Genomic DNA, 21,654 nt, shown 5'->3' on the forward strand with positions numbered 1-21,654 from the left:
ACGACTAAATTTTCTGCGACGGATTTTGGAACCTCTGGATTGGATAGTCGTAGTCCAGGGAGTCCCTCCCAACCATGAGAGTGTCCTCGGACACATCTTCCAAATTTAAAGTGTGGGTCGTGTTACCTTGTCTACTTCATCCCACCCCCCAACACGAATGTCTACTTTGACAGCTTCATATTCTTTCTCACTGTATTTTTTTCAAAAATTTCTCTTAAATTCTAACATTGAAATAACCTACCCACGGTACCGAAGGACTTTTACATGTAACAGATGTAGGGGTATGATATATGTCCCTATTAATGAAATACCACACAGTAAAATATATGTTTACACAAAATAGTTTATAATTTTATTATAGTTTTATTTCACAAATTTTATCTCGTCAGGATCACTGTAGGGATGTCAAAAATATATCAAAATATCAATATATCGATATTTTTTGCAAAAAAAATATATTTATATCGTGATATTTATTTAGCCAAATATCACAATATCGATATTTTATTTTTCGATATTATTTGATATTTGCATATCTTTCTCTCATCTGTGCACAAAAAAATGAAGCGTGTTAAAATTTATTTCGGTGAAATTAATAAAAACAGTCCACATTCACAGGCCTTTGAAGAAACACGCACATTTCACGCCGGGTAGGGCAAGGGACCTCGTGGTGTGGATTCATTTTTAGGTTAAGTTTGTGTAACACAAAAATCAAGACAAAGTATCTGGTCATATGCGCTAGTCGTGCGACCAACCTTCATTTTCAACATTCGTTGAAATCAAAGCCAAAAAAAAAAAAAAAATTAATAAAAACAAACTAAGTGCAAACTTTATTTGAAAACTATTAAAACAAGTGGGAATACATCAAAAATGTTATCCCACTTGAAAAACAAAAACTTTTTTGTGTGGAACTAATAAAATAAGGAATTTAATAAAACGAATTACAGGGGTGGTCAAAAGTATTTTCACAAATTTAAATGTTGACTGTACTCATATTTTTAACTTATAATATAAACTTTTGGAACCTATAGAAAGAGCACTTCAATTCCGTTAAAATGATTCAAAAATGTTCTAAGCCCATTAAGACCCCTTTGAAAAGTGAGCAAATTTTGTGAAAGTCGAATTTTTAACTTTTTTCCTGGGGCTTAAAACAAAAAAGTGTTGATGCAAAGTTGTTCCCCAATCAAAATTAATTATTACACTGTTGATTACACTGTTTTATTTTATAATTTTTAAAATTTTTTTTTTTATCTTTTAAAATGGCGGCCATGGGAATTTTTTGCCAGGCTATATTAAAAAAAAAGTAGGCCAGCTGCGGATCGTCCACAGGTCGCTGTGTAGATCCGATTTTTATGAAACTAAGTTTATTTTGTTAAGAATTAATGTATAAACTGTCTGAACCTAACTTACATAGAATATCTCAAGTACTCTGGAATTGGCACCCTTTCAAAGTCAAAATCAATTTTTTGCATATTTATTTTGTTGTTTTTGCTTAAAAAAAAAATTTAAACTTGCAAATGTCTACAGTAAGTAGGTTCAGACAGTAGGCAATTTCATTACAAACATTTCTGTAAAAGCAGCATAATGATCGAACCATTATTTTTTAAGATACACGATCCGCAGCTGGCGAAAACGTGGTTTCGAGAAAAACGCATTTAAAGTAATGAAATATATCTACTGCAAAGGAAGATGGGTGCCGTCATCCTGGTATAAGTTCCAAAATAGTTCGAATTTCTTCCTGAAACTTTCATGACACATTCTTAAAGAGTTATACTATCAATTTAAATAATAAAAAAAATTGAATTTTTTTTGTTTTCTATATGTATCTCCCCCCTTAACGGAATTGAAGTGTTCTTTCCATAGGTGCCAAAATGTTTATATTATAAGTTCAAAATATGAGTACAGTTAACATTCAAATTTGTGAAAATACTTTTGACTAGGGTTGTATTTGGTTAATACTTTTCTAGTGCTTTTACATTAATTTTAGGGCAAAAGTCTTTGTTGTTAGCTTATTTACGCGGCTAAAATTTTGAAATTCAACTGAAAAAAAATATCAAAAGTATCTGATATATCGATGTTGATATATCATATTGATATTTTTCTTAAAGAAAATATATCAGCGATACGATATTTTTAAAATATTTGACATCCCTAGATCACTGCTGGCATTCAACTGAACTCGCTCTCAGCTCACGACTCGCACCAACCCCCGACTCTCTGAGAGAGTGAGTGTGGTGAGATCGCAAGAGCCCAGCGGCGAAAATTGCCATTACAAAATGGATTACGAATGCATTACTTCTCCTCTCGTAATAGAGAAACAATGGATTACAACATGGATTACTTTGCCATAGGCATGGCCGCCTTGTAATGTGGTCGGGAGAATATTTGCATTACTAGTAATGGGAAAAGTATGCTAGGGCCGAATCACCTTCGGGTCTCCATTACGAATTCAATATACTTTTCCGAAATTGTAATGCAAAATGTAGACGGACTAGAGAAAATTCAACATACAATTTGAAAAACGTATGCTGAGTTGTAATGTACTTTGTTTACAATCCAATATACTGGTATAGTGACTTGTAATGTAGTTTAATTACAAATTAATATACGGCTCTAGAGTTTGTAATGTACTTTGTTTACGATCCAATATACTGGTATACTGACTTGTAATGTAGTTTAATTACAAATTAATATACGGCTCTAGAGTTTGTAATGTACTTTGTTTTCGATCCAATATACTGGTATACTGACTTGTAATGTAGTTTAATTACAAATTAATATACGATTCAAGGAAAAGTATGTTCTTTTGTTATGCTGTTGACAAAAAATATTCCAGTAAGAAGTGCACCATATAATATACTGCATACACGAAATGGTTTTTATTTATATTTATTTAACAATTTGTATAGTTGCGGTATTTACATTTTTATTTACATTAAATCTATTAAATTTATCAAGTCCGGTTAATATTATTTTTATTGAAATCACTTAAAAAGTATTATTCTCTTTATTTTCCAGATTAACACTATTTTTAATTTTACAATCAAATTTTTGTTTAGCCAAGCGCCCTTTATGCGTTTTGAAGGCTTGGCGAATAGTGGATACATAATTTCGCTGGTTAGATCCTTCCGTCTTAATAGAATCTGTTAATATTATAATATTTGTATTATCTAAATTCGTAAAGATATATAAGTATACATACCATATAAAGCTTGGTTTAAGGCTTCATATTTTTTGAACGGTTTTTTATCCTGCAACCCGTCATAATTAAAGTTTATCATAATCTCCTTTCCAATAACGCAGTCAAAGTTCCTCACCAAATCTTCTTTTAAAATTCTTTTCAAAATTTTAACCTATTTTAAACATATATAGAACATTATTAAATTTAAATTTAAAATAGGTCTGGAATACGATACGAAAATTTTTTTCATTTTATAATTGAACTCACGTATTTTGTTTCGTTCCCTTTTATTAGGAGTTCTACTTTTTCCAAACAGCTTATTGAAGTAATAGGGAAAACATCATCATCCGGGGGCATGTCCTCTTTAGTTAATTTCGTTAAAATTGCTAGGATATCCATCTGATTTTTTTCTAGTTTCTTTTGCATTTCAACAATTTTTGCCAATTCGCATTCAATTTTTGAAAGCCGGTTTTCATTATTAAATTCAGAAGAATTTGGTTGAAAAGTCTTGTGATTCATCTCTTCAAAAAATAAGGATTATTAAATATATTTAATGTAATGTGTCTATAATTATTTGCAATGTAAAATTGGTAAGAAAACTAAAAATTCTTTACACGGAAAGCAAATATTTTTATAACTAACTTGACTAATGTGTACCAGTTCTTCTTCCAGTACAGACTGACTAGTTTTAACTATTCCAATAATTTGAGAATTAATAGGAGTAGTGTAGAACGGCTGAGGATCTGCAAACCTTTGACATTGAACAAATTTTTCATGTTCCTCATTTTTTACAAATCTAATTACTTTTGCTGGATAACTTGGACTTATGCAACAGTAATTGTTTGGAGGAATTGTCGTTAGAATATAGTTTTCGTTAACAAACTTAACAATGTCTCCTTTTTTATTTTTAATAAAGCCAGTTTTATTTTCGACAGTTTTCGATCGTTAATTGCTATAGATATTTTGTATCTGCTCCAAAATTTTCGAAGGGCTTTTTATAGATTTCTTTAAGTGGTGCAAAAAGTTTTCAAACTTGTATGCTGTAAAATCTTGAATATGACCTATTTCTTTTACACATTCACACATATGAAGCAAATTATGAACATTAAAAGAAACATTTTGATGACCAAAAATAGTAGCAAACGTACTAACAAAATATTCAAAAATTTGTTCGGCTACATTGATATTTTGAGTGTAGTCAGTTTTAGAAAGTAATAGCCTGTATCCTGAGTGTAGTAAAAGTATATTATAATAATAATCTTCCGGAATTAAATCTTTAAGAAGAACAATATCCGAATATAATATAAAAAGTCTAAACTCTGTGGATTTCCACATATTGACCTCATCAAAGCTTCGAGGTTTTCTTTGAAATTCTGATGGAATGAAAGAAGCTAGGGACAGGCTGCGTCTATTAAGTTCCTCCTTTTGCGATGTTGAAAATTTAAAGTTTGTTGAACTGTTTGTGTAAATCATTTTGATAATTTTTTTTGTGATGCCCAAATCTATCAAATGCATTGGATCAAGAGGAAATTGTGTAATCATGCCAATTCCTAGCTTTTCAAGAATCATTTCGTTTTCAAGAAAATAGTTATGATGATGCTCAAGGTATTTTCTAGACGTATAGTCGCAATCATAAATTTTTTCGGCACGCATGGTAGAAAACGCTGTGTGATGTGTACCTAAGCGTGTTCCCACTTGAGTACATTTCATGCAGCCATGAAAGGATGTGTGCCCCTTTAAGCCGCAAATAAAAGATTTAGCAGGAGCATCGCATATAAATGCATGACATTTTACTTTAAGATTGGTCATGCCTACTTGAACGCCATCTACTTCTATGCGCTGTAACTCGTGAACAAAATCAGTTAAGAAAACGTTTGGATTTGCGGGCTTTTCTTTTCCTAAAAATGTTCCAATAAGAAACACTTCGCTGTCTTTTACATTGCGAAAATGTCCCATTATTGGCCAGAGTCCATTTCGGGAACTTTTAAAAAGAGGCAAGCCATCTATTCCGACATCCAATCTCAAATCAAAACTATTTTCGAAAACATGTTTGTTATTTAATATATAATTTTCAATGCCAAGATGTAAATAAGTGCCAGGAGCCACTGTTCTTGTGATAGGTTTGGGCCCACGATTTACTAATGATTCTACAGAGCTTGGAACCTCTATTCCCGAACTAACTAGAATTTTCAATAACGCACGGACACAACTCCTTCCAGGACTATATTCCAAGTACCAATCGCGAATTTGGTCTTTAATATATATTTCTTACTTTTCGATTTGTTCCGCACACGCACCGCTTTTCATGAACTTAAAACGTCAAGTGAAAAACGAAAGGGAAGGTAAAGGAAATAGAATTACAACAACACCTGCTCGGCCGAAAAAACGAATGATTTTTCCTTTACACACAATACATAGACAATAATTTTTATGTGTGTTTGTGATTTTTGACGAAGGGAAATCGTTAGCGAACGAAAAAACGAAGTCATAGGAGCCCTGGTTACAACTTCTCTAACGAAAAGCAGCGATAGTAATCGGTTACATTTTCTTTACATGTAATGCATTTTTTCTCCAGACCCCATTCGCCTGTTCGCCGCTGGGAGAGAGAGCAAGCTCTACAACAACAAGAACGTACTCTAAGAATATTCAGGAATGTTCTAGAAGGAGTACAATAACTTATACATACATACATACTACTACGTAGCCATCCTGCTACAATTCGGCCGTCCTGACATTTCAAGATCCCCTGATCTTGGTTTAATTTACAATTGATTTCATCTAAAATTATCTTACATACTATCAGTCTTCACATTTACAATTCTTTGGATATATTTATAGCTGTTCGTGAACGCTTGCAGCTTTAATCATCTCTAATATATAGGCGCATAATGCCATCTCCATTCCTTTCTATATACTTACCCTATGTACAAGAAAACATGTATACATACAAAATATCTCTTTAGTTTCTGGCAACGCCGCTAAGACGGCGTCGTTTTGCGAAATTCAATTCAGTATCGAATAGGCTTCGCAACTGGCAAGAATAAAAATTAATACAGTCCACACATAGGCAACTCAACTCGTCTTATTTCTGACCATATTGTTGGTCCTTCGAGCCGGATTCTTGGACAGTTAGTGGAGTGCTTTGATTCTCAGGATAATTGTTTGCTATGGAACAATTAAAAGCATTTATGAAGAGCCGTTCCAGGCTCAAGGCTAACATCACACGTTGTCTCTCATGGGCAGAGCAAGCGGAATCTGCAACACAGACAGAGATCACCACGCGCATACAACTTCTCCACGATGTTTGGAAGGAGTTCAACGAGTTCGGCGATGCCATTGCTGTCCACGAGGAAGTGGAAGGTTACGTCGATCCGGAGATCGATAATGCGATTTACGAAGAAAAGTACCTAAGGGCGATCGCAATTCTCAAGGACAGAAGTGATGCTCTACAACCGGGTACATCTACAGGCATTACGAATGGCAGCAACGGTCTGCATTCCAACAACGACGCAATTGTCAATTTGCTGCAACAAAACCAACAACTATTTGAGCGACTGGCTGCAAATCAGGCTAGCTCGAGCACGCCGGTTCAAGTTGGTGGTGACGTCACTTTGGCGAATTTAAGTTCGGTATTCGCGGCGAATTCTAATCAGAGCGAATTGCCAAAAATTCAAATCAAGCGGTTCTCTGGCAACTACACAGAGTGGCCCTCCTTTCAAGACATCTATGAAAACACAATTCATAACAAGCAGCATTTGTCCAACACACAGAAGTTCCATTACTTGAAAACGCTTCTTGTTGATGAGGCTGCCAACTTGGTACGGCACTTGGCCATTGCGGAGACTGCTTACAACACAGCTTGGGAACGTCTTAAGGAGAGGTACAATCGTCCACGGCACATTGTAAACTCATTTTTGGAGCAGTTTATGAGCCTACCAACAACTACAAAGGTAGATGCATCAATTCTACGGAAGGTGTCAGACGGAGCAAACGAAATTGTTCGCGGATTGGATGCGGTCAACCAGATGGGCCGCGATTGCTGGATCATCTATCTGGCGCTGGAGAAACTAGACGCTGACACGCGGCGCAGGTGGATTGAGCGCAGCATGGACACGGATTCACCAACTCTCGAGGAGTTCTTCAAGTTTCTCGATTCTCGTTGCGAGGAACTGGAGCTGAGTAAAAGGGAGCTTGCTACTGGTGGCAAGACAATAACACATGCAGAAAAACCAAAAAGGGTCACACAATCGATGGTTGCGGTCGAAGGCAGTGGCTGCACCAAATGTAATTCTACAGAACACACTCTGTACAGCTGTCAGCAGTTCTTGGATATGTCCGGGATGCAGAGGCGATCCTTCGTGAAGGAGAAATCACTGTGCTACAACTGCTTGCGACCTGGTCATGGGGTCAGCAAGTGCAAGTCGGCATACAAATGTAGGCAATGCAAGGGAAATCATCACTCTCTTCTTCATGTCCAAGCGAATCCACAGGCTATTGGGAATCTTGCCCAGATAGCAGGGGAGGACGAGCGAAACACAAGCGCGTCCAACAACACATCGGTGACTCTCAGTCATTTCGCCCAAGGAGAGGGCACTCAATCGGCTGTATGTGCACAGGGCACTGCAAAATCTGCACAGGAATCGGAAGTAAAGCGAAGCATATTACCAACTGCCATGGTTTATGTTCAAAGCGCAAAGGGTGACCACGTAACATGCCGTCTCTTATTGGACATGGGCTCCGAGCTTTCCTACGTATCCGAGCGTTGCATCCAAGGACTCGGATTGACACGGTCGGCATCACGCATCTTGGTTACCGGAATCTCTTCGGTGAAAGCAGACACGACAAGGGGATGCAGCACCTTGCACATCAAGTCTCGTATTTCCGAGGATCATTTGGTTGTCTACGCCCACGTGCTAGGCAGGATCACTTCTTCGCTTGAAAGGCAAAACATCGATGCATCGGCGCTCAAGGTTTTCAAGGATCTGCAGTTGGCGGATACTGAATTCAACACAAACTCACCTGTTGACATTCTGTTGGGCAGCGAACACGTATGGTCAGTGTTTACAGGACGAAAGATGTACGACAACAAGGGTAATCTTATCGCCATTTCTTCGGTGTTCGGATGGGTAATAACTTCACTCATCACATCGAGTCCAAGCAACGCTTGTGCGCTGACTACAACAGTGGACATAGGCGCCACGCTTCAGAAGTTTTGGGAACTAGAAAACGTTCAAAGCAGCGCAAAATTGGAACCGGAGGATGATCAAGTGGAGAAGCACTTTCTCGCCACTCACAGTCGCGATGAAAACGGGAAGTATATCGTGGAACTTCCATTCAACACTGAAAACCCCGAATTCGGAGGAACTCTACAAGGAGCGCTCAAACGCTTTAAATCGGTTGAGCGGCGGCTGCAACAGAACGAGCAGCTGCGTACACAGTACGTACACTTTATGAGGGAGTACACAAATCTGGGGCACATGCGAGAGGTGCCACCTGAGAAAAACGCTACTGAAAATCAGTTCTATCTACCCCACCACCCAGTGCTGGGTCGGAAGCTACGAGTAGTTTTCGATGGATCATTTCGCGACGCCAATGGTAAGGCTTTAAATGACACCCTGTTTACAGGGCCCAGTATCCAGCGCGATCTATTCGCTGTGTGCCTTCGTTTTCGAATGTACAAATTTGCATTCTCAGCGGACATCGTAAAAATGTTCCGCCAGATATGGGTCAACGAAAAGCACAGAAACTTCCAGAAAATCGTTTGGAGAGAAGATCCATCCGATCCCATCAAGCATTTCCAATTGTGCACGGTAACCTACGGAACTTCGTGCGCGCCATTCCTGGCGGTGCGAGTGCTGGAACAACTTGCTATCGATCATCAAGAGGAATACCCAAATGCGTCGAAAATCCTGCTGGAGGATTTTTATGTCGATGATGTTCTTACTGGGTCAAACAGTGAGGATGAGCTACTTCGAAACCGAAACGAGCTGGTTGAGCTGATGTCTCGCGCCAACCTTGAACTCGGAAAATGGGTATCGAATACGCCATGTATACAAACGGATAATAGCGACACACAATCTGCACAAACGTCACCAGTGAAGGTTCTCGGACTGTACTGGCATCCTGGAAAAGACATTCTAACGTACAATGTCGGTCTAGCTGCAAATCCTGATTGCACAAAGAGACAAGTCTTGTCCGACGTCTCGAGGATATTTGATCGTCTCGGACTCTTGGCACCCATTGTTATTCAATTCAAAGTCCTTTTCCAAAAGCTCTGGCTCTTGAATTTGGACTGGGATGACCCACTCCCAACCAAACTGGCGGACAACAGGCTGAAGTGGAGAGCAGATCTGGACACTCTTCAAAAATTCCGACTACCACGATTTGTTCCCAACGACCTGGACAACATCGAACTCCACGGATTTTCGGATGCTTCAACCAAGGCGTATGCTGCTGTGGTGTACAGCAGAGTTACAAATGACGATGGATCCATCTCGGTGTCCACTGTGGCTGCGAAAACAAGGGTGGCTCCACTGAAACAACAATCCTTGCCACGTCTGGAACTTTGCGCAGCACTTCTCCTCAGCCAACTGATTCGCTCGATCACATCTGGATTACGCCACAAGAACATAACTGTTTTTGGCTGGTCCGACTCATCAATAGTGCTCTCCTGGCTATCGTATGCGCCAGCCCAACTCAAGACATTTGTTGGAAACAGAACCTCGGAAATCCTTGACACCATTCCAAGGAGTGCTTGGCGGCACGTAGATTCCAAAACAAACCCAGCTGACTGTGCGTCCAGGGGACTGATGGCTGCTGATCTCATCGACTTCCATTTGTGGTGGAATGGGCCTGAATGGCTACGGGACAAGGATCAGTACCTGGTAAAATTAAACGATTCACGGTTCGGTTTATCTCTTACAGACAAACGCATTCAAGGAGAAGTCAAATCCAACTGTTTGGCTACATTGACAGAAGCAACCCAGATTCATCTACTTGATGAACTAATCGAACGAGTCTCTTCTTGGATCAAGCTCGTACACATTGTCGGCTACGTGATGCGGTTTATTCAACGTACTCGAAATTCATCTCGCGAAAAGGTATCCAGAGCGCTCTCATTTCACGAGATCAAGGCGGCAAGGATTCTTTGCATAAAGCACGCACAAGGGTGTTTCCAAGACGATTACCAATTGCTCCTCGGTAAAAAACCCCTCAAGAACCGATCACAGCTGGTCAAACTGGCACCCATGATCGACGAAAACGATTTGCTAAGGGTAGGCGGACGACTGCACCACTCGCAGTTGTCAAGGGATGCAAAACACCCAGTTTTGCTACCGAAAACACATCGCATCTCAAAGCTAATACTGGAACACGAGCACCGAGTAAACCTCCACCCTGGAGTTTCCTCACTTTTTGTTATTGTTCGGCAAAAATTCTGGATATTTGGAGCACGGAATCTAATTCGGAAGATAACACACGACTGTTTAGCTTGCTTTCGTCAACGCTCCCACACATCTCAGCAACAAATGGCTAATTTACCCAGCGTACGCATTACTCAAGCGCTTCCATTTATACACACTGGTTGCGACTATGCAGGTCCAATCCTTCTGAAGGATGCAAAGGTTCGGAAGCCACGTATCAGCAAGGGTTACATATGCCTATTTGTGTGCATGGTCACCTCGGCCATCCACCTGGAACTTGCAACAGACCTGACCACAGAAACTTTCTTGGCTGCCTTGCGGCGCTTCATATCCTTACGTGGCAAGTGCAGTAAGATCTACAGTGACAATGGCACAAACTTTATTGGAGCTAAGCGATCCCTCGACGAGATGCAAGAATTGCTTTCTTCACAAACACACAAGGACACCGTTTCTAGCACACTAGCGGATGATGGTATCCAATGGGTACTTATTCCCCCGAGAGCCCCTCACTGGGGAGGGAAATGGGAGTCGGCAGTTCGTTGTGTCAAGCTACATCTGCTCAGAATCACCGGAAACTCAACGCTCACCTTTGAACAGATGCGCACACTTCTTGCTCAAATAAGCGCAGTGATAAATTCACGCCCCTTGTGCCACACACCGGATATGGAAACCAACTACCTATCACCCGCTCACTTCTTGATCGGGCGACCTTTGACCACAGTGCCAGATCCCGATTTGAGCCACATCCCAGTGGGCCGATTAGGATATTGGCAAAGCATCCAGTCTATGCTTCAAGGATTCTGGAAAAAATGGCATCAGGAGTATCTGACTACTCTGCAGCAACGTCCAAAATGGACTACCTCAACACCCAACATCTCCACCGGTAATGTTGTGCTCGTAAAAGAGTCCAATTCACCACCGGCATCCTGGCACATCGCACGGGTTATGGAAACCTATCCAGGAAAGGACGACCTCGTTCGAGCAGTCAAACTGAAGACCCAGGCAGGAGAGATGACCAGACCAATAACGAAAGTTGCTGTATTGCCCCATTCAGAAACGGTGTTTCAGGGCGGGCCGGGATGTTCGTGAACGCTTGCAGCTTTAATCATCTCTAATATATAGGCGCATAATGCCATCTCCATTCCTTTCTATATACTTACCCTATGTACAAGAAAACATGTATACATACAAAATATCTCTTTAGTTTCTGGCAACGCCGCTAAGACGGCGTCGTTTTGCGAAATTCAATTCAGTATCGAATAGGCTTCGCAACTGGCAAGAATAAAAATTAATACAGTCCACACATAGGCAACTCAACTCGTCTTATTTCTGACCAATAGCTATTTTCGTTTACCAATCCAATGCTTAATATTTTGACTACTCCAGACTCCTCCTTCTCAAAACTTTATCTATAACATAAGGACCCTTGTGTTTGGGTATTAGCTTCCTTGCGACTCCTACTGCATTATCAAAATTTTTCACCATAATATAATCTTCAACTTTGTACTCTAAACTATCCTTCCTTTTTTCATTATATCTTCTTTCGTTGTCATTTTGTAATTTGATTTGCTATTCCACTCCATTTTTCCTAATTTTGTCTAAATCTCTAACATCTCTAACATCACTAACATCTCTAACATTACTAACATTATCTAATTCTTCTAACTTTTGCCTCAATTCATCAATAACTTTTCCTTTCTGTTCGATTCCATACAAAATTTTACTCGGCATTTGTGCAATGCTTCTTTGCTTTGTATTGTTCAATGAAAATTCAACGTCCTCAACAACTGTATCCCAATGCAGTCCTTTTTCTGGATCTGCTAATTTAGCTATCATTGGCCCTACTATTCGATTAATTCTTTCCACCTGCGCATTGGCCTGAGGTGACCCAGCCGCAATTTTTACGTGCTTAATATTATATTCTTCAACAAATTTTCCAAACTCTTCCGATGTAAAACAGCTTCCTCTGTCCGAAACGATACATGTTGGCCTGCTATACGACCTAAAATAATCTTTCATTGCTATAATAACTTCTTTTGTGTTCGTCGTCTTTGTTGCATAAAGCCTAACATATTTAGTAAAACCGTCTATCACCACAAACAAATGTTTCTTTGATCTTCCATTATCAACCGGTCCGTAATGATCGATATGTATAATTTCAAATGGCACATTTCCTTTTGGTATGCTGAGCAACATTCCTTCCCCTTTTCCTGACTTTGGCGAATATGCCACACATCTCAAACAATTATCAATATGTCTAACAACTTTTTCTTTCATATTCGGAAACCAATACGTCCTAACAATAGCATCCATAACCTTGTCTCGTCCTAAATGACCTAATTCATTGTGATATTTGTATAGTATCTTGTCCTCCATTTCTCCTGGCACACAGAATAACAATTTCCCATCATTTGATTTTCTATAAATAACTCCATTTCTCATCTCAAACATTTTATCTTCCTCTTTTTCTAACTTTTTCCTAACATCTTTCAACTTTTCATCTTTCGCTTGACAAATAATTAAATTGTCTTCAAAACTATTCGTTTCTACTACCAGTATATTCGTATTCCTACTTAACGCGTCTACGTGTTGCATAAGTTTTCCCGATTTATGAACTAACTCAAAGTCATACTCAAGCAATTCTAATGCCCATCGTGCAATTCGAGGGTTTAACTCAATCCTATTTAATGTTAACGTCAGTGAGTTACAATCAGTAACTATTCTAAATCGTCTACCCTGCACATAAATTCTAAATCTTCGTAGAGCATAAATTATTGCTAACGTTTCAAGTTCAAAACTGTGATATTTTGCCTCGTCTTTTGTTGTGGCCTTTGAAAAATAAAAAATAGGGTGCAACTTTTTATCCTCTTTCCTTTGTAGTAAGACCGCTCCAAAACCTTGTGCGCTTGCATCTGTATGCAATTCTATCTCGTCTTTATAATAATATAATCCTAACACTGGCGCTTCAACTAACATTTTCTTAAGCATCTCAAAACATTGTAGTTCCCTTTCTTTAAATGCAAACTCTTTATCTTTCTTTAACAGGTCATATAATGGTTTTGCGATCATCGAAAAATTCTTAATGAATCTCCTAAAATACGAACATAAACCTAAAAAGCTTCTAACACCATGTACTTTATCTGGAACAGGGAAATCTCTAACAGCTTCTATTCCTTTATCATTAGCTTGTATTCCCTTGCTGGTTACTAAAAAACCTAAATATTGTACACTTGCTTGTAAAAACTCACATTTGTCCATTCTCAATTCTAGTTTGTTTCTTGCTAAACGATCAAAAACTTCCCTAAGAACATTTAAATGTTCCTGTATCTCTTTACTGGCGATCATAATGTCGTCCATATATATTACTACCTTACCATCCCTAATCATGTCCGCAAAAATTGTATTAATAAATCTCTGAAACACCGCAGGAGCGTTTTTAAGCCCCATTGGCATCCGCATAAATTCAAATTGTCCTAATGGCGTCATAAATGAAGTATATTTTATTGAGTCCTTATCCACAAATACATGAAAGTAGCCATGTTTTAAATCTAATTTCGAAAATATTGTTTTATTTACTAAAGTGTCTAACAAATCGTCGATTAAAGGTAAAGGATAGTTATCTTTAACCATTGTTTTATTAAGTTTTCGATAATCCACACTTACGACTAAGTCGCCTGTTTTCTTTTTTACTAACACTATTGGAGATGCGTACTCCGATTGACTTGGTCTTATAATTCCCTCGTTTAAGTATTCATCTAATATAATCTGTAACTTTTCTTTTTCTGTATAAGCTAAACGTCTGGGCGAACAACTAAAAGGTTTAGAATCCTCTAATCTTAATTTTATTTCACATCTAACTTCGGGTTCCTTTGGTCTTTGTTTATTTACATAACAGCTTTCTACCATTTTAATAAAATGACGCCTGACATTATAATTCACTTCCTTGCCAATTTTGTTATCTGGACTTTCATCTATAATATTAATATTAAATAATTCCTTTGCCACTAGATCTATTTCATTGCTATTCCTAACTATTTCTTTATCTGTAACTTTACTAACTTTTCTAATCATCTGCCTATTGTCGCTAATTTTATCACTAACATTGCTAACTATCTGGTTTTCATGACTAACAATATCACTAACAATCTGCTTTTCTTCTCTAACATTTCTAACAATATCACTAACAACACTAGTTTACAGCCGAAATGCTCCCCAGCAATTGATGGCAAATTCTGTTAGTGCTGGACCCCTAGATCACAAAAATAGCACTTATTTTTTTTTCGATGGCACAGTTTTTTTTTAAAGATTTTTTAAAGTTCGAAATGTTAAATTTCGGCCTTTTTTCGAATTTCTTCTTATATCTCGGCAGATATCCACTCGGTTGGACCAGTTTTAGTTTTATTTTAAAGTCAATAGATCAGAGCTTAACTTTGCCATACAGATCAATACGATTGGATGAGTAATGGCAGCGCAGAAGCTCGACAAAGAGGAAAAATGTGTTTTTTGGTCGTCTGTAAGTCGGCTGTATATATCGTAAAAGCTCGAAATAAATCCGCTGAAAAATCATAATGGGTACAAACTTAAAGTTTACATCCTACCGAATAAAACAAGTCGGATATGGCCCAAATCCATGGAAAACTGGATTTATGGTGGATTTTTAAAGTTCGGATTTTTCCACTTTTTATACCCTTGTAGAGGGTATTATAATTTCAGTCAGATGTTTGCAACGCAGTGAAGGAGACGTTTCCGACCACATAAAGTATATATATTCTTGATCAGCACCAATAGCCGAGTCTATCTAGCCATGTCCGTCTGTCCGTCTGTCCGTCTGTCCGTCTGTCCGTCTGTCCGTTTCTATGCGAACTAGTCTCTGAGTTTTAAAGCTATCGCGATGAAACTTTCCCGAAGGTCTTCTTTCTATTGCAGGTAGTACATATGTCGGAGCCAGCCGGATCGGACCACTATATCTTAAGGCTCCCAAACAAATATAAGAAAATTCATTGTAACTTTGTAGGAAGTAGGCGTTTTGATTCTTGACTACTTAAAAACAAAATTGAAATAAATCGAAACGCTGAATCTGGAATCCCTGGAACTGCACCGAGTGAGTATTCTTTTATCTACAAGGGTATATAAGCTTCGGCTGGCCGAAGGTAGCTTCCTTTCTTGTTTCGGTTGACAGAGTCCAAACTTAAGATTTATCATAGGCGGCGACATGTAAACAAAAATAATTGGTGTTGGCAGCCGGGTCACTAAATAGCTAAATCAGATATTTAAAAGCTAGAAAATTATTAAAGTGAATTTAATTTTTTAATTAAGGTTACTTTTTTCATAAGAATGAACTATCCAAATGGATAGTACTTAGTTAAAAATACTCACAGTCATAACGCAAGCAATTTTATATTTTTAAAGGAATTTTCAGAAATTAAATTTATTTTATAATTTTCTAGCTTTTAAATTTAGCTATTTTTTGACCCGGCTGCCGTCACCACTCATTTTTGTTTACATGTCGCCGCCTATGATAAATCTTAAATTTTGACTCTGTCAACCGAAAAAAGTGGAAAAATCCGAACTTTAAAAATCCACCAAAAGTCCAGTTTTCCATGGATTTGGTCCATATCCGGCTTGTTTTATTCGGTAGGATGTAAACTTCAAGTTTGTACCCATTATGATTTTTCAACGGATTTATTTCGAGTTTTTACGATATATACAGCCGACTTACAGACGACCAAAAAACACATTTTTGCTCTTTGTCGAGCTTCTGCGCTGCCATTACTCATTTAGTCGTATTGATCTGTATGGCAAAGTTAAGCTCTGATCTATTGACTTTAAAATAAAACTAAAACTGGCCCAACCGAGTGGATATCTGCCGAGATATAAGAAGAAATTCGAAAAAAGTCCGAAATTTAACATTTCAAACTTTAAAAAATCTTTAAAAAAAAACTGTGCCATCGAAAAAAAAATAAGTGCTATTTTTGTGATCTAGGGGTCCAGCACTAACAGAATTTGCCATCAATTGCTGGGGAGCACACCAAGAATATTATTTTGTAAACTAGTGCAATCTGCTTTTCTTCTCTAACATTTCTAACAATATCACTAACAATCTGCTTTTCTTCTCTAACATTTCTAACAATATCACTAACATTTAGAGGGTTTTCAATGCTCTCAACCGTAACCATTTTCAAAGTGTCGAAGTTTAAAGTAATATTACATGCTTCCATAAAATCTCTTCCAAGAATTACATCATGGCTCATAGATTTGTTTGCCACAATAACTAAATGAAAATGAATTTTATTCAAGTTCTTCATAACATAACATAATATTTTTCCAAAGGTTTCTAAGTAACTCTTATTTAATCCATGATATAAATTTAAAACTGGTAATTTGCCAACATTTTCTGGTACTTTTGATATTTTAATAAATGAAATTGGGCTCCCTGTATCAATGAGGCATTCTGTAGTTAACCTGGTATTAAAATCGTTCATAAAATTAATTTCAAAGTATCTTACATAACTATTATTGACTTCGTTCTTATTTTTGTTCTTCAAGCACGTCGCCACAAAATGTCCCCTCTCGCCGCACGCATAGCACGATCCTTTCTCCCGTTTTGACTTCCTGCACTCGTTCGCCCAATGCCCTTTGGCATTGCAATTGAAACATCGTGTCTCCTTCTTGTCCTTGAAGTCCATTGATGTCATCGGTTTTCCAACAGATTTCGGCAATCTAACATCCGCAAATGCTCGCTTTATGTGCGCAACATCCACAAAGCATTGATTGTGGCCAGATTGCGCAGCCCTTGATTTGTAATACCTTCGATGATGCAGCTCAACATTTCATCTGCATCAATATTAATGCCCTGAGCACGCATTATCTTGTCGTCAACATAACTCCCGATTACGATCAGCTCAGCCGTCAATTCCTCCAATGGCAACAAAACACGCCCACCATTTGCGTGCAACCAAACATTCGCTTTGCCTTTAATTTTGCTAACCATCAACAATTTTATATAGTTTCCAGTTATACCATAGATGCTTGCGATATTATACATCTGAGTGATCCATTTGCGAGCACATGATTCGCCCGCAAACTCACACAACACTTTCGTAGCCATTCTCAAAGAAATGTCTATACTTTGATTAAAATTGTTCTCCATCTTTTCTTTCTCTCTAGCTTGGTTCTGCATGTTCACTTCTGCACAGTTTCGATTTCTGCCTCCACCTTTGTTCTGTTCGCCGTCTCTTTCGTAGCTTCTTTCACCTCTTGTTTCCTCGCCAGCTTCGCTTTCGTTTTCTCCATCTTCGCTTATATATTCCCGAACTTTTTCACCGTCTTCGCCTTTGTCGTTCTTTTCGCCAACTTTGTTCTTGCCTTCTCCATCTTCGCTATTAATTTCGTCGCCTTCTTCTACTTCGTAATCCTCTTTACCGCCGTCTTCGTTGTTACTTTTGCCGCCGTCTTCTTCCTCGAAATTCTCGATGCCGCAGTTACTTCTATCGCCGTCTCGTTCTTGGAATTTCTCGTTGCCTCCGTCTTTGCATTTACTTCTATCGCCGTCTCGTTCTTGGAATTTCTCTTTGCCTCCGTCTTCTCCTTTACTTCTTTCGCCGTCTCGGTTCTCCTTCATTTCGTTAAACTTATTGCGTTTTTCGCTCGGTAATTTGTTTAAACGTAAAATCAACTCCTGTTTTGTACCAGTCGTAAAACATTTTAATACACTTAGGGCCGGTTTCTCGAGTCCCTGTCAAAGTCCCTGATAGCTATCTGTTCGAAAAACTTAAATACCAGATAAACTGTTCGTAAAAGCAAATCCGCTTTCTCGACTGCTTTAATTTATCTGAACGAGAAACAGATACAGAGTGCTGTTAACGCACAGAATTGTGCTGTGAAGCGCAAAAAATGGCATGCTTCGATTATTTCATCAGCTGTTTGGGTATAATTTAAAGGAAAAGTCAGCTGTGATTTTGTTTCTTCTTCATAGTTGGCTTTGGGAAATCAGCTGTCATTCTATCGAGTCGAAAACGCTTAACAGGGACTCCGAGTCCCTGTCAAAGTTAGCTCTCACATTTATGCTCGAGAAAGCCAAAATGCCTTAGCAGGGACTTTATCTGTTCGAGAAATGTTAGCCGGCACTCGAGAAACCGGCCCTTAACCATATTTTTAATTGTTTTATCGATACTTTGTTCAAATCCATTTTGTTTTATTAAATTGTTTCACTTTCTTAGTTTTTAAACTTGTAGTTTTTAATTTGTTTGGCACGTGATCGGCCCACTTCTGATTTTGTAGGGGTATGATATATGTCCCTATTAATGAAATACCACACAGTAAAATATATGTTTACACAAAATAGTTTATAATTTTATTATAGTTTTATTTCACAAATTTTATCTGGTCAGGATCACTGCTGGCATTCAACTGAACTCGCTCTCAGCTCACGACTCGCACCAACCCCCGACTCTCTGAGAGAGTGAGTGTGGTGAGATCGCAAGAGAGAGAGAGCAAGCTCTACAACAACAACAACGTACTTTAAGAATATTCAGGAATGTTCTAGAAGGAACCCAGCGGGAATGTGAGAAGTTGGTTTTTGTGTTCTTGAAATCCTGTTCCTTTTTGCAGGCGGCGGTGTAGGGATAGATAATTTCTGAGTGCTAAATGAGGGTGGGTTTCTGAGTAGCATCAATATCAGGCCATTTATGCGCTGTGTGATTTCTGTGGCACTATGATTATAATATTTTTTAACAAAAAAATCACCAACTTATAATATTCATAAATCCTATGATTTACACCAAAACCAAAAGACTTTTTCTCACATTTAGTTTTAATTTTTAGTAATTTTAAAAGTCGTAGAAAAAATATTAATAATTGTTAATCAAAAAAATTAAACTATATAACATTATTATCATAATGTCTATAATGATAATATTAATTTATTTTACTCAACATTTTTCAAATAATAATAAGGATGAATGTGGAATTCAACCAAATTATAGAGAAAAGCCACGGTAAGACGATTAAAATATTTGATCACATTTATCAAGGAATTACATTAAATTACAAAGAAAACTATTGTTGTTTTTTACATTTTTAAACATTTTCTGTGAAATAAAATAATTTGATCGTCAGATCGTGGCCTAAGCCATTTTTAAGTGTTGTTAAAATATAAAAATTCGTGTTGGTGGTATTGATAACACGAAAAATGCCTAATATACCTATAATATACGTAACCTTTAATGATTACGGTCCCTGAAAAGTATTGTTTAAATATTTATTCGGCGCCAAAGTGTGACCCAACTTTACAACGAAATTTACCCCACATTTATCTGCATTTTGTATGGTATTATCAAGAATATAATGCAGGGTCACATCATTTTTAAATTTGTTGGAAAAAGTGAAAAAAAACTGAAAATAGTTAATTTTAATCTAAAAAACAATAAAAAGGTGAGTGATAAAATGAATTTTGTCTTTTTATAACCTTTATTTCAGCGTTACAAAGGTTAGTATCACAGATATTTTCGCCATTAATAAATATACGCCTCCGGATGCTATCTTCTTTTTTTTTTTTGGCTTTGATTTCAACGAACGTTGAAAATGAAGGTTGGTCGCACGACTAGTGCATATGACCAGATACTTTGTCTTGAATTTTGTAATACACAAACTTAACCTAAAAGTGAATCCACACCACGAGGTCCCTTGCCCTACCCGGCGTGAAATGTGCGTGTTTCTTCAAAGGCCTGTGAATGTGGACTGCAAGGGATGCTATCTTCAATACAATTCTGCTTTTCAGTGACACTTGAAATGTTTTTAATCTTTACCAGTGGTAAATGGTGTGAGGTGTTCATTAAATGGTTGTATAAATAGTACTTCAGTACTAACTTAGTTGTTTAACTTAATCAAAATATTACATTTATTTCAGCCAGGCCGACTGAGACTTCTTGGGACCAGAAGTGTTGCGCCTGCGTTTGTCATATTTTATTTTTTCTTCTCATAGTTTTTGATATAGATACCCGACATAAAACAACTGAACAGAGGGTAAATGATCGGCCATGGCAAACCAGGCATAATTTCTGGAGAGATCCTTTAATTTTGTGCGGAGACCTAATAATGGTAATTACTCTTATTATTATTCCTGGTCTTACATTCATATCTAAATTATGTTTGATATTTTCAGAAGACAGACAAGAAATGGATATCTAAGTACTGCATTCGGCCAAGCAAAACCCGGGAATGCTTCATGCATTAAAAATTTGTAGTTCCAATGCTTCGATAATAAATACACAAACAAATATTACAAAAAAACATGATTTTTATTGTGGAAAATCAGATACTGCAAAGCAGTGCAAAACCAAAACTGCGAGGGTCTGGAAAAACCAAAACTGGGAGGGTGTAGAAAAACAGATATTGCAAGTGGAGGAAAACCATAACTGGGTACGTGTGGAAAATCTATAATGCGGGAAGTCGAAAAACCAGTGGATTTTGTCCTGCATTCTTCTGCCAGAGATCCAGATAGAAACCTCATTTCCCCCTTACTTTTTGTGTCACCCCCGTGTATTTTGAAACCAGAGATGGAAGAAATGTAAGGGGTGAATGAGGTTTAGTCCCTTCCGCTTCTATGGAGAAACCTCTTGAAAATATGTTATTTTCCAGAGGAATTTTCCCGGTGGGTATACATATGTATCTAATGGCTGTGTGTGTAAAATACGCATTTTTTGGATATATTTATTTTGTGCGTGTGTGTGTACATTAGGGTGGTTTTTTTTTGTATGAAAAATTCTAAGCTCCTACTCTCACCCCCTTATACTTTGCGCATTGGTGCATTTAAGACATACCAAAAAGAAAAAGTATAAAAAAATGCGATTTAGTGCTTGCGCATTGACCTTTAAGTTTATCACTCATACGAACTGTTGCCCTTGATCAAATATTTTAATTTCATATAGATGGCGTAGACTTGTCATTACTTATTGAGTCTAAACATAAAGGTAACCTTGTCACCTTTACAAACGGCTAAAGAAAAATAAAATCGCTATGGCAACATAAGTTCCAATATTTAAGGGAGTCACA

General features: G+C 37.7%; 1 protein-coding gene and 1 long non-coding RNA gene across 3 annotated transcripts; both read left to right on the plus strand.

Moving 5' to 3' along the window:
* The first annotated feature begins 6,369 nt into the window (after nucleotides 1–6,369).
* On the plus strand, nucleotides 6,370–11,691 carry LOC123003151 (uncharacterized). Its single transcript, XM_044394764.1, has one exon. It carries the CDS (start codon nucleotides 6,370–6,372, stop codon nucleotides 11,689–11,691), a length of 5,322 nt encoding a protein of 1,773 aa, XP_044250699.1.
* Nucleotides 11,692–19,982: 8,291 nt separating this feature from the next.
* Nucleotides 19,983–20,892, plus strand: LOC138913458 (uncharacterized). 2 transcript variants are annotated; one of them, XR_011419220.1, is made up of 3 exons: nucleotides 19,983–20,034; nucleotides 20,585–20,700; nucleotides 20,765–20,892. It is a non-coding gene; the product is annotated as an uncharacterized lncRNA (long non-coding RNA). The 2 variants fall into 2 exon arrangements; XR_011419219.1 differs by lacking the exon at nucleotides 19,983–20,034 and having other exon boundaries at nucleotides 20,401–20,700.
* Nucleotides 20,893–21,654: the final 762 nt, after the last annotated feature.

The sequence above is a fragment of the Drosophila takahashii genome, chromosome 3R, assembly GCF_030179915.1.
Source record: "Drosophila takahashii strain IR98-3 E-12201 chromosome 3R, DtakHiC1v2, whole genome shotgun sequence".
In the NCBI taxonomy this organism is placed as follows: Eukaryota; Metazoa; Arthropoda; class Insecta; order Diptera; family Drosophilidae; genus Drosophila; species Drosophila takahashii.

What these genes read in the sequence shown, in the direction of transcription:
- LOC123003151 (XM_044394764.1), top strand. Translation starts at nt 6,370, where the DNA reads ATGAAGAGCCGTTCCAGGCTCAAGGCTAACATCACACGTTGTCTCTCA.